At 35.1% G+C, this 14,927-nt stretch overlaps 1 protein-coding gene across 5 annotated transcripts in view; it reads left to right on the forward strand.

Annotated features, from left to right (window-relative positions):
- Positions 1-14,927, forward strand: part of LOC105391556 (solute carrier family 12 member 6) — a 355,094-nt gene that overhangs the window by 194,265 nt on the left and 145,902 nt on the right. Inside the window, exon 1 of one of the 5 annotated variants that reach the window (XM_038112937.2) lies at positions 14,249-14,517. The exons of the other annotated variants lie outside the window; for them this stretch is intronic. Coding sequence (XP_037968865.1) covers positions 14,442-14,517 — 76 coding nt within the window. The 5' untranslated portion in view covers positions 14,249-14,441. Of the gene's footprint in view, positions 1-14,248; positions 14,518-14,927 lie in introns of those variants that run through there. 5 annotated transcript variants of the gene reach the window in all.

Consider the following 14,927-nt stretch of genomic DNA (forward strand, 5'->3'; position numbering starts at 1 on the left):
GGCTCGATTAAAGTGCTATTGAAAAGAATCACTGAGACTAACTTTACCTTTTAACGGAATTAAACCCAGTTTAAATAATTTTTAACATTTTGCGCATACTACGCAAATGTTTTAAACATATCAATGAACTTTAAAACGATCTCAGCCGGGATACCGCAAAATCTCTATAATTATCAATGCTCCTATACGACCAATTCTATAAATCTATTCCAGCTCCTCGGGTGTAAATAATTATTAGTGTCACTACTGAACACAAGTAATTACTTATAATGTTATATTTGATGTCTCTCCAATATTCTAGATCGTGGTCGTAAGGTAAACTGTGCATCAGCAGTTTGTCCATTTAGTTCAAAAGTCTCAACTTTTAAATTCAAAGGGACAAACTACACTGACATGTAGAGCTCAAGTTGCACTGTATTATACAGAGTGTTAGAATAAATACTCTTAAATATGTAGCAAGTGGATATAGGACGTGCAGGCAGCATTTAAAGTGCTTTCCCGAGCGTGCTACCTCCATCGACCCGCCTTGCTTCGCTACACTACGGCGTGGGGGGCACTCCGAATTTACGATTGACATGATTGGGAGAAAAACTAAAAGCTAATTACAGATGGCACCTAAGGCGACTTTCTCTAATTCCTAATTCCCCAGTTCTAATTGGTTGGTTCAGTCGCCATTTTTTCTCCCCAAAAATGTAATTGGTCAGAACCAGAAAGGGACACTCGCTGGTGCTGCCAAAATGTTACTTGATTTTCTTCCCCATTAGATGTAATTCGAATACCTTATACATTACTCGGTCGGTGACTACAATAAGAGGTTACTTATCTATGGTTTGGCACCGTGGTGAAAAGAGTATCCGGTCAGATTAGCGTCAATCGCTGACTGATCGTGGTAGTTATAATGGAAAGCTATACTTAGATCTCATCCAGTGGTGTGCATTGGAAGATGCCTATGTGCAGCAGTGGACAGCTATAGGTTGATGTTGATGATACCCTGAGCATTCAATGATTAACGCTAATCTGATTTATCCACAGTGGCATGATTTATCCACAGTGGCTAGCCCTCCTCTAGTAGTTTTCTATTGACTAAGATGGTAAAAAGAAAAATAAGCCATTTGAAAGTTCATATCGGAAAATCCAGAGTAGACTCTCGAACCCTTATTTGCATAAGACTCTGAATCCGTCAGCTAGCGTAGGTGCGCCATGTTGTATCAGATATGCATAAGCATCTATGTACTTAAATGTATTAGCAGTCGTAAAGTACTTAGAGGTCGTGGTCATTACAAATACAAATACAAATACAAATATCTTTATTGATAGCCAAAACATTGAAACAGTCTTATAATATCCCTAACCCCTACACTAGGATTCCCTGTGTCGTAGGGATTAGTCTCTTTCGTCTTATGCTATACAATAAAAAAATTATCATGAGATATCCAATCATAGTATGCTTGGGTACATCTCTCTCTCTTCTCTATCTATCGTACATCGTAAAAGTAATTAAGTACTAACAGTTTTTTGTGGAGACCCCCCACCTCTGGGTTACCATAGGACTACAACAACAACAGTAATTTTTCCAAAAACACAGGATTATATGCTTTTAGAAACCATACGTATATCTATTGCTTTCATTTTATAAGATTGCTATTACGTTTTCACTGCTCGATATTACTGGTACGTAGGTAGGTAATTAATATTTTTTTATTAAATAAAGCATAAATTGAAATAATAAGCTCCAAAACTAATGAATCACCTAAACTAAAATATCACAAATAAATTGAATTGAACTAAAACCTAATTGAGAATTAGTTATGCGGGTAATTAATGACGTACCTAGGTATATAATAGTCTTCCGAGCATTATTATTGGCGCTTTATTAAATTTAAAATAAAGAACTAATTCACAAAAACGAGCACCTACGAAATATAAGTGTTACATATATCTATTTATGTAAAAGGGTATCGCGTGATACAATATTTACTTGCGTATACTCGCACTAGACAGTAGACACCTGGGGGTCACTTTAGCTTACAATAACTAAGTTCCACGCCGCTGTGGTAGCGACTCTATCACGTTCTTCTTCTTCTTCTTCTTTGGGTACCATCTCCTATCGGAGGTCGGCAATCATCTGGCTTATTCTTTCCTTCGAGACTGCTGCTCGGAACAAGGATGTGGTGTCGGTGTTGTACCAGTCTTTCAGATTTTGGACCCAAGATGTTCTTTTTCGACCGGGTCTTCGACGGCCTTGAATTTTCCCTTGTAGGAGAAGTTGCAATAAACCGTATTTACTGTTGCGCATAATATGTCCCAGGTACTGCAACTTTCTCCTTTTTACGGTTTTAAGCACTTCGGTCCCTTTTTGCATTCTCTGCAATACCGTTTCGTTTTTTATTTTATCCCTCCATGATATCTTCAATATTCTTCTATAAACCCACATTTCGAATGCTTCTAACCGTTTACACATGGTCTGGGTTAAAGTCCAAGCTTCTACTCCGTAAAGAAGTATTGAAAATATGTAGCACGTTGTAGCTACTTAAATTAAACGTACCGATTCGCACGACTGCTATCCTTTGTACTACAACAGTAACCCTGCGGGCTTGAAAAGCAGACACGCTTTCTTTGTCAACTCATGAATCATGACACTGACTTCATGAGTGTACCTACTACCTACCTTTACATATTTTATTTGACTTCGGTTCAATGGACTGCTAGAACTATAATGCACATAATTATGTTTCTACATTTTACTTATACTTATCACTCGCGGCGATATCGTTCCGTGCACGCCGCGCGGGCCAAAGCACAAATTTTGGTGACCCACTTATCGAATTACCTAACGACAAGACGTGTCAAAAAAAGTGATTTGTCCACTGGAAGTTATGGTGTGAAACTGATAGACCTACATTAGCGTTAAAAGGTAATAAAGGGGTCAAAACTACACATAAATTAAAGGTTAGTTTTATTACAACAGTCGAGCCACCATTTTATCCAGTTGAAGTTTTTTCTCCAACAAGTCCCGCTATCTGCTCAACTTTTCTTAATTAAAATGTGAGCACTTTAATGTCGTCGTCAGACTAATAGTTCTAGGATTCTAAGGATTTCCCCACATATTATATTATATTCTTCTCATTGTGGTGGTTACAAACACTCTGGCTGGTCTGGTGTATGTCACAGTGCACTGGTTGTATACATATTTATACCTAAATAAGGAACGTTTATCATGATTTATATTTAGATATGTATACATAGTTTTATCGTTTTCGATTAAGTCCACCATTCATAAATACGACTCAAAAACAACATATTAATATACCCCAGCTAAGTATATTATTTACGTATAAATCTTATTACCGTAAGTATTTATCTTTATCACTGTACACAAATTACATGTACATCATCATGATAAAATCTTATCGTGCAATCCGTTCTCAGTATTCCACGAACAAATCTACATAAAGAGTAAGTAAATAGGAGAGACTTACCTGCTGTAAACCGCGTGACTTAGCTTTCCTCTCAGACATTTATTCAGGAAAGATTCAGGAACTGATATGAGATGTTGGAAACATTTGCCCGTTTGGTAAAAAAAAGGTATATAATATAAGTTTATATTTATTTCTTATTATTTACTGTTTTTACGCATACATTTTCTTTTTAAATAAATTATTGAAATTGCAACGTTTTTGTTAGTTGTAATGTTTTTTTAAACAAATTATATGATTTTATAAAATTATTACACTATATTACATGATATATCATAGAAACAGCTAAAAACGTGTCAGTTCTTGTGGAAGTTTAATGCAGTGTTTTTTATTCCAATCACACATACGTACATACACACGTAATTTACATACGTACATACATTTTTAATAACTCTATTACAATTAGCACTACGCGAATTTCCGAACTACAAACATGTCCTGAGGACTTTTACAGGAATTTTACACAAACTCTTATTAAAATGTTACTCTGACTCTGATAAAAATGATATTACCCTTACCCATTTGCCCTGTAAAGCCTCCATCGCAGTCTCTTCTCTACATTAAACTTATTCCCGTATAAAAGGCTATTTAAATGTTCCAGGTAAAAGCGATTACGAGGCGATAGGGGCGGAATTATCGCGAACCGCGCCCCATCCGGCCCAGTTCCCGACCGGTGAGTACGACCCGATCTCATTTATAAGTAAGAACATAAAAATACTAGCAATGTATTGAGTATGTAAATAGGTTTATTATGATCTCATATACACACGCGGGCAAAGAAAAAGTTCCACCCAACAAATACCAAAATAAAGGTTACATTTTATTTCAATTTGAAAATTAGAATACAATATGTAGCTTTTTAATTGGTAATAGCCTGATGCGCTTCAATATTCAGACGGCGTCATTAAGCTAGTTTCTAGAGTAATAAGGTGCTATATGTCAATGGAACTTTTTCATTGCTTGCGAGTGTTTGCACGTATAATACTTAAAACCGTAATACTACATTTTTTGTTTGCGGTAAAAGCTGAAGCTAAGTGTAATAAATATTGAAGTTTATTCACTTGCAACTTGCGGGGTCTACAGTCAGGGTGTGTTTCATTTGTGTACAAAAGGTTATTTACGACTACATCCAACATAATGTACGTATCTTCGGGTAGTATTTACTACCCCTTTTTCTTATTTACCCGAAAGGCACTGAGGGTTTCAGTAATAAAGTTTATGCGTGGAATGAACAAGAAGGATAATGTTGTATCGTTATAAGGGTAAGGACGATACAGTTATTCAGAAGCTAGGTAGGTGTATACTTAAGATAGATAAATCGTGACGGGATTACTTTAACACATTGCTTATAGTAATTTAAAGAGGAAATAAGGGAGACAGTGTGACGTTAGTCTATGGTGACGTAAAATATATCTACGATTGTATCGAATAACCTAAAAAAACACAGGGTTGGTACAGAGGAAAATAAACATTTCCACAGGAAAATTATTTAAGGATAAGCTAACCTAATCGCTAAATGAAATCCCCCAGTCATATACCTGAAGTGACTATATTTTTAATCCCCGACGAGAAAAAGAGGGGTGTTATAAGATTCACGTGTCTGTGTTATGTGTGTCTGTATCTGTGGTAGCGTAGCTCCGAAACGGTTGAACGGATTTTCGATTTGTTGTTTTTCGAGTTCAGCTTAGCCGTTTGAAAGTTATGTGACTTTGAGAGTTGAATGTCGGTGTTTTTTTTTTAACTTTAGGACGTCTATTATTGGGACTAACTTGGATGAAGAATGGACCCTTAAGTATGCGGTAATGGACTTATAAAAGCGTTTTTTTGCAACGTCATCACCGTCCCCTTAAGTAAAACGATAAAAATCCTAGGCGCTTTAGTTTCGGAAGCAATTTTCTAACATGACTATGCACTAGGATAAATTAGTTGTACTCAAGTTAGTCTGTACTACTGCGCTATTTTAAGAAACGAATAGTTTTTTATATTTGGTTTTTTATAGTTTTGTATAATCTTCATATCCTTCATATCCCGATAGAGTAGTGGTGGCGTAATGGATAAGGCCTCGTCCTCTCAATCAAGAGGCCGTGGGTTGAAATCCTGGCCTGTACCAATGAATTATTTTAATTGTGAAGCCACGTGTTCTTACGGTGATGGAAAACATCGTGAGGAAACCTGCACATCTAGATTCTAGATGTGTATCCTAAGTGCACTGTACTAATTCTAAGATAAGATAAGATAAAAAGATAAAAATTATTTATTCGGTGTCGGAAATACACACAGCAAACAACAAATAAAACAAAAGAACTTATATGACTAAACTTATAGGTAGATACTTAATATTACACATAACATGCATACAATTCCGAAACGGCGAAATGGTTCGCAACCTATCACGTTAGTACAAATGTGTGTAGAGTAAAAACTATGCACCAAAACTATAGCTTAACTTTTATTGTCCTGCCTCGCCACAAAAACCTGTCAAATAGTTCCCACATCTGCACCGTCAGCGGAGCACAGTGGCGCCACAGAAGCAGGGGACTATGACAGGGGATATGACTAACGACGAAAAACTAAAAGTTTCGGTGCTACTGCGCGAGCCACGACTCTATCTCAATGTATTAAACGTGCCTATGGCACGACGCCGACGGCTCTCATTCGTTGTTTTTCGTCAGTATAGAATGACCCGCGGGAAGCCGCTGTATGCAGATGGCGGGTGACCGTTTGGGGTGGCGATCGTTAGGAGAGGTCTATGTCCAACAGTGGACTATAGAAGGCTGAGAGAGAGATAGAGTGACCCTCCGGTATCTGCCGCCACTGCCGCCGCCCACAATTTGCCTCGTAAAGGACGGTGCGGTGGAGCCAGTCGAAGCTCATCATTTATTCCGTCGCACCTCCGACTCTGCGGTTTATTTAGAGCACTTCACACTGCTCTAGCTTAAGCTTACGTCGGTACGTCTTGCCTACTCACAGAATATTAAACCAGCACTTTAGATTATAGCTGTGCTACCACAAAAAACTTTAAACATTGTTTAACAAGTGTTTAAAACTAAATTTGACAGATTTTGTAGGCGTTTGACAGCGCTAAACATTTGTTAAATACTGTCTAAGTTTTTGTGGTAAGGCCCTAGGTGTTTACGCCACGATAACGATAAATACTAAATGTGATTGACACGTTTGTTTACATCTCATTCACTCACACTCAGTGGGATAAAAATCATGCTGACGCTGCTACTATGATGTTTATCACAAATGACTTTTATCCAAATATCGTAAAACATGCTCTAAGTTATAACTTTCTTATCTACATCAATCCAAGCGAACGAAACCTCCGACCCGATTCAATATCATTACCCGCAACCGGTAGTAAAAATATCCAAGCTTCCGCTTTTAGGTGTGGCAGCACAATAATAGTCGGTTGCACGCAACTGCAACTAATGGTGGGAATAGAGAATCAATACAGTCAGTGACGAGCCCCGGGACAGCAGGGTTACTCTATGCTGACGAAAAACGAGACGAGAGCTGCCGTGCAATCGGCACATTTAATATAACGAGATAGAGTTATGGGTCGCGCGGCAGCGCTCCAAAAGTTTTTTCTATCATAATTACATTGTAGAGTTACCCCCCATGGATCCACGCTAGCTTTCCGAAACTTTCGGATCCAGGCCACGCTAACCGCGACTCTATCGCGAGGCCGTAGCACTGTTGATGTCATGGAGTGGCACAGTATTTTATTTCGCTGGAGTGACCCTCGGGTCGGTCACGGTCGTGGTTAACCAGCCATTGACACATTTTAGACTAAATTGAAACTGCAACGTTCGATACAGGCCGCGAGCTCGAGTGTATGTGGATATTTTATATCGGCAATTCTGTTGAAATTTCTGGACCGTAACGTTTACGTCACAAACGTGTCTGCTGGTAGCTTGGGGGTTTTGGGACTATAGCGTAGCGTAGTGTGGGATGTTGTTCGGACGGATAGATAGTGTTGATGCCAAAAGTTAGCTTTAATAGGCTAGCTTCCTAAATTTGAATTTTTAGTCCGCTTTGTAAAGTAGGTTAAAATAAAAAAATATGAGAAACTATTTTTTTATTTCAATTTAAACAAAAGTAACAACTTTATAGTTGAAATACGGAGTGACGTCTCACCTTCTATCGGAATATATGAACAATAATAAAAGGTGTGACGTCATTTTCCTCGTTCGTTCGCCATTCGATTTAGATAGTAAGCCTCAGACACTGCCTCATGGAAGTATGTTATCATTCTTAAACAATCCAACGGTACACGAAATATCGTGCTGTGACCTAGTTAGAGCTGTGGCACATCCTAGCGGACCGGGGCAACGCCGGGGTCGTAAATTATCCCTGTGAATTCCAATGAGAGCTAATATTACGAATAATATCATAAATACTGGACTAAACCTATCTGCAGATAACTATTAATATATGTTATGTATAACATATTATGAATATACATAAGTATAGTTAATAGGATGTTATACATACATGTCATGTCCACCAACCCGCACTTGGCCAGCGTGGTGGATTAGACCTAAAACACCTTCCTTCATTGGAAGGAGTCCCGAGCCCCAGCAGTGGGGACGTGATGGGTTGTGATGATACAAAAACAAATCTATTATATTATACAGTTGTAAATGGTTTGATTTTACGGCTATAGCCAGACCTCAACAAGGCTAAACAACTTTTCATTAAAAAAAAAAAAATATTTTTTAAGTTGGTGCGGTGACAAAGTAATCTGAAGAAATATGGCACCAACTTCAAAAAAGAACAGTTCCTGCTTAGGTATATTTGTACTGTCACATATAATTTGTGTAAACCTTAAATTATTTCTTACATTTTAGTGGTTTTTTGAAGTCGATTTTTTATTTTTTTTTAATTATCATTTTATTTTATAGTTTTTAGTTTATTTGCAATAATTTTAAATCAAAAGTAAGATGCAAATGATACCAAAAAGACCTACTAATCAATACGAATCATTCAAGCCTAAACTCGAGGTAGTTGCTATATACCGTTGAGGAGTTTCCTTGACTGCCTTCCGTTTCCATAATCAGATCAGCTCAAGGTCACCATCATATTTTTTTGTTATAAAGACTATATTTACGTTCTTAATTTCATTAGAATCGGATAATATGTATCCAATATGGAAATTCATACCCTGTTTTTACCCTTTTACCCACACGTGAGATAAAATTCTGAAAAAAAAATGGGACCACTTGGGAGCTCAACCCAATACAACAAAAAAAGAATTTTCAAAATCGGTTCATAAACGGCGGAGTAATCGGTGAACATACATTAAAAAAAAAACAAATATCCCGACGAATTGAGAACCTCCTCCTTTTTTTGAAGTCGGTTAAAAAGTTTATATTAAATTAGCAATAATATCCCCGTCCCCGTCCCCTGTGTGTGTATTTTCTACTTATTTTCATATTCAATATAGTAAAATAACATATAAAAATCATTTAACTTACTCGTGTCGCTAATAATATTAAAGCCTTTGTCACATGAGATACAAACAACGTGTAAACAACAATATTATACGTATTTTTTCTTGGGTATCCTCATCATGTTTACTGAAGGATTTTGTATTTACTTTATTACGCACCTTAGGACTTTTATTATAAGATTAGTAAAAGATTTCAGATAAAAAATACTTAATTAAAAAATAAAATATGTTAGAAATAATGTGCTAAACACGAATGTAGCAGCATGATAAAACCACAGGTGACATAGAGAATACGTATATAACTATGAGGATTGGGTCCAAAGTATAATAAAAACTGAGTTTCTATCTCTTTCACTCTCACATAAGTACTTACTTATCATAATTTGTGTAATTTTTCAAATGACTAACTTGTAGGATTCAAATAATGAAAAACAGTATGTCTTGCTAAAGCCACTGAAAAATTCATACAATATTATCTTAAGAAGACTTTTGCACCTGGTGTTTGCTATGGGGAAATTTCAGGAAACTTTATGAGATATACAGGGTGGCCCAAAGAGTGACGTCCAAAGGAAAATGTTTGATTCCTTAGGTCAAGGGGTAGCCAAATCATCCCTATGTATGTTCAGCAATTTTTTGTAGTTTAGGAGTTATGATTTTTTTAACTAATTTTCTACTAAAATCGACCTCAGTGGATCAATTATGTTTTATTATTTTTTTGGATAACTTTTTTAAATATTTTTTTATTTTCGTGTCATCCTCTTAAGTTGTTCTTTTAACCATAGAAGTTTCAGCTTCCTATGTAGCTGTAATGTAAGTTAGTTATTTTTATATCGAAAGTTCAAATTATATCATCGAGCTAGACTGCTCTGAATTTTCAACTTGAAATTCAAAATTGAAATAGATATTCTCAAGGTCCCTTATTAATTTTAAAAACTCCGCAAGGTTCCAAAATAACATAAAAATAAAATTTTGCTTAATGGGGTATTATTTGCAGAAAACAGCCTTCAAAGGTACTTGGGTGGAAATTACCTAATTAGTAAATTGTTTCAGAAAGTTGAAAGATTCCTGTTATGTCATTACTAAGGACTAATTCAGTTAGATAAAGTATCAAATGAAATGGAAAATAAAATTATTTACTATTTTTTTTTTATTTAAGTTACATTTTTTAATGTAAATTCTTAATAAAATGTTTAAGTCTGAGTTGTAAGATTTATGAGATAATTGTATTATTAATACTAAGTAAATAAACTCAAATAATTATTTTACACATTTACTCACAATAAATTTTCAAAATGGCTACCTCCCACAGCAATACACAAACTCCATCTACGCAAGAAATTTTCTTTAAGTCGCCTATATGCTTCTCGGTTTCATTCAGATGTCACTTTTTGACAGATGTCACATTTTTGAGAAAAGTTACTTTTTTGACATGTTTAACTTTTTGACAGATGTCATATTTTTTACATTTGTCACTTTTTTATCTTAAAGAAAATTTCTTGCGTAGATGTAGGTAGTGTATTGCTGTGGGAGGTCGCCATTTTAAAAATTTATTGTGAGTAAATTTGTAAAAGAATTATTTGAGTTTATTTATTTATTATTAATAATACAATTATCTCATAAATCTTACAACTCAGACATAAACATTTTACTAAGAATTTACATTCAAAAATGTAACTTAAATAAAAAAATTGTAAATAATTTTATTTTCCCTTTAATTTAATACATTTTCTAACTGAATTAGTCCTTAGTAATGACATAACAGGAATTTTTCAACTTTCTGAAACAATTGACTAATGAGGTAATTTCCACCCAAGTACTTTTGAAGGCTGTTTTCTGCAAATAATACCCCATTAAGCAATAGTATATTTTTATTTTTATGTTATTTTGGAACCTTGCGGAGTTTTTAAAATTAATAAGGGACCTTGAGAATATCTATTTCAATTTTTAATTTCAAGTTGTACTCGTAAATTCAGAGCAGTCTAGCTCGATGATATAATTTGAACTTTCGATATAAAAATAACTAACTTACATAACAGCTAGGAAGCTGAAACTTTTATGGTTAAAAGAACAACTTAAGAGGATGACACGAAAATAAAAAAATATTTAAAAAGTTATCCAAAAAAAATAATAAAACATAATTGATACACTGAGGTCGATTTTAGTAGAAAAGTAGTTAAAAAAATCATAACTCCTAAACTAACAAAAATTGCTGAACATACATAAGGGTGATTTGGCTACCCCTTGACCTAAGGAATCAAACATTTTCCTTTGGACGTCACTCTTTGGACCACCACAGCCACATATTATTTTTAAACAGAACTACTTAACTGACAGAGCTAAACATTGGCAGTGTTACCTAATTTTTTTGTAAATACAGGGTGTTGCAAAAAGGGTATACTAAGCCGAAACCTACATGTGCAGCATGGTATATCTAAGCCCAAAACTGAAATCAAAATTTGAAAATTCGCGAAAAAAAAATTCATTTTCCATAGAAACTTTGTTGGTCACGTGACTTTTTACTATGGAAAATTAATTATTTTTTTCGCGAATTTCCAAATTCTGATTTCAGTTTTGGGCTTAGATATACCATGCTGCACATGTAGGTTTCCCAATCTTTTTTAAACTCCGTCGCAAAAAGAGGTGTATTATAAGATCAACGTGTCTCAGTGTTTTTGTATCGGTCTGTGGAATTTTATCAAAATCGGCTTAACCATGGAAAAGTTATGGGATCTTTAGTTTTAAATGTCGGGGTTTTTATATCACAAATTAAATCAAGAATCGGTTGTAACTTTACGGAACAATCATCCATCAGAGAATGACAGAAGTAGCTCTAACTCATTTATTGTTAAGAAATAACCTGCCAAAACCGAGGTGACCTTTGTAATCCGTCATTCGGACCCTAGAGTCGAACCACGGCAAGTTTACAGCAGATCAACTTACAACACTAAAAAAAGATAATTAGGTAGGTAAAGGTAAGTACCTACACTTTGCTCGGTATAGGATGGTGCGGGTGACGTATGTCAGATAGGAACTTTTAACTTTCCGATCCTACTAATATAATATTAGTATATGCGAAAGTTTGTGAGTATGTGTGTATATATGTGTGTTACCTTTTCACGTCAAAACGGCTGAACCGATTTTAATGAAAGTTGGAATGGAGTTAGCTGACACCCTGGATTAACACACAGGCTACTAATTTTTATCCCGGAATTCCTACGGGAAAACTTTTTAAGGTGAAGCGAAGCTCGCGGAAACAGCTAGTAATTTCTAACGCTAATTTCACTAAGGGGCACCAAGAAGAAAAACAAACACCTATATTTTACCGGTTGCAAAGCTAGCGTCGACGGACTCTAAATCCCTACTGGCTGCCGATGTCGAGCAGCTCCCGCCCAACCGTATATTTATTACGGGTTTTTACTTAGACAAAGCTTATGTATACTTTATCTTATACCTACTATTTAAGTAAGGCATAGTGAAACCCCAAATTGAAAAGGTGGACAGTTTGAATCTTATAGATTATAGATAAATTGTTTTGTACAAGGCGTGAGTGTGTGTGTGTGTGTGTTTTTTTACAGTAAAATTTACAGTTTTTTATTTTAGCTTTATCAATACGACTGAGATATAACAATACAAATAGTAGGTTTAGTAATATTTAAAACGTTCAGTACCTATGGCAAAGTCGAAGTCCAGTGAACTGAATTTCAGTGAGTTATGAAACTTGTATAAGACAGTGACAGCAACAATATTATTCCTTAGATAACATTTATCTGAATATTGTACAATCAGCCATTACTTGAATGATTTTTATAAATAGTATAAGTACTTACCTAATTGTAAATAGGCACTAAGTTATTATACGGTACCGACCCGGAAATTTATTATTGTTCAAATACGTTCCTAACTCCTCGTGTGAGCGCTGGCGTGTGTGCTGGTAGTAATGAAGGGACAACTCGGCATTTTCCCCGATAGTACCTGTGTGATTTTGTATTTCAATCGTATAAACATTCCTAGGAAATAATAACTAATTTATTTATACTATAATCTGTCCTGTTTCTACCCTGATCCTTCGACTGAGATCTCAACACTATCAAAAACACCAATCGCTAAATAACTGCTGATCATCACCGATTTTATCCTTCGAATGAAGTCATTCAGAAAGGTCAATTAGGTAAGAAACTTAATTATACTCGTAATATACTTAACCTACTTTTGCGACAAGGGCGAAAAACTAAGTCTTCGCACTTCGCACCACATTTTATTGGGTTAAGGCGCATCAAAATACAATATTATGTCCTGGTACCAATGCCGTATCCGATCCAATGTAACATTCGAAGGTCGTTGTTCCATGGCATGACCTAGCCGGGAGGGTTTGGTTCGGAGGGTGGTGGCAGTGGCGTACCACCACCACAAAAGAATTGACGCGCGCGAAAAAAGAAAAAAAAACATTCCAATAATCTTGAAAAATCGGGGTTTAGTGATGTGCTTCTGAAGTTTTTAAAGTTTTGATGGGATTTTGTGAAGTGTGTAGTAATGTTTTAGGTTTTAACATGGTACTCAGACATTTTTTAGAACCAAAGTTTTATGAAACTGTAAAATAAAGTCATTTAAACTAAAAAATATCACTGTAAACTTAGCAGATTGGTGAACGTTGGAATTTGGAAGAAGTTTTATTATAATAATGAATTTACCAACTTTTATTATCCTCTACGTATCGCTCTATTGTAGAAATCATATGTTGTGGCTTTATAACTAAGTATATGGTTTATGATCTTTATGATATGAGGGTTTAGAAATATAAAGTATATTATGTCTTTTTAAAATATTGCCTGGAATAAAGTTTTCTTAATTATTTTAATTATAAAACTTCATAAATTGCAACAATCGGTACCTATGTCTACGTGATGTAGACATACCGATTGTTGCAGTTTATGTTTATGTCACAGTAGTGAAAACTATGTATAACTACAACAACATTATACCTATAGCAATTCTTAATAAATGTAATCACTAAGAAAATTCCGATTACATAAGTGTTTAAATACTCTCTAATTAAATGGAGCGTACGAGTCCACATTACATAATATACATATACACAGCTAACGTGCTCTACTTTTCTATGATTTATGACTTTAGTTCCACCGGGGGTTCGTTAACAAAAGAGTTTCAGCCCAAAGTAACTAAAGCTACGAGGTGTTATGTATTAAGCACGTATGGTTTATATAGAGTATATATAAATAACCAGTAGGTATTCACCTACTAGTTAATTAAATTTATCATCATAGGATCATTTCGTTTCGAAAACAGCATCCCAAAAAACATATCTACATAAAATTATAAAGTTGAAAATGAATCAAAACCTAACAACATAAAATATTATAGAACAAAAAAGATCCCGACGAATTAAGAAACTCCTCCCTTTTTTGAAGTCGGTTAAAAATAAGCATCAATTTAATGACGATAAGTGGCAAATACTTAGTTATGTGAATGTGAAGTGAAATTATCTAGAAATGTATGGAGATATCATGTATAACGAAGGCAGTACGCCGTTGGTGACTCCGGACGGCTACAGCAGCATATCTCAAGGTATGTATACATGTATACTATTGTATACTAACAATAACATTATTATCTATGACGGAGGGTTGTCCCACATGGGGCTTTTTAACCCTTTATAGGTCATGGCTACTGCAGTTTTTGCATTGGTTATGGTTATCATTATCACCTTAATATGATTAAAGCACAACTGTGGGATCTACACTCCCATAATTATATTATTATGTCTTCACTTTTATACTTTTAATAGTCAGTAACTAAACACACACACACACACACACACACTATTTTTAATAGTCAGTAACTCCTTACTTCATATTAAATCTGTATCGATCTGAGACTAGTAAATTAGGAATCGATTAGGTAAATTACCTACGAAAGGAAATGTGTTCTTCTTGATAAATTCAAATTCGCGGTAACATCCTTGTATGCTACGTCAG

The sequence above is a fragment of the Plutella xylostella genome, chromosome 5 (genome assembly GCF_932276165.1).
Source record: "Plutella xylostella chromosome 5, ilPluXylo3.1, whole genome shotgun sequence".
Lineage (NCBI taxonomy): Eukaryota > Metazoa > Arthropoda > Insecta > Lepidoptera > Plutellidae > Plutella > Plutella xylostella.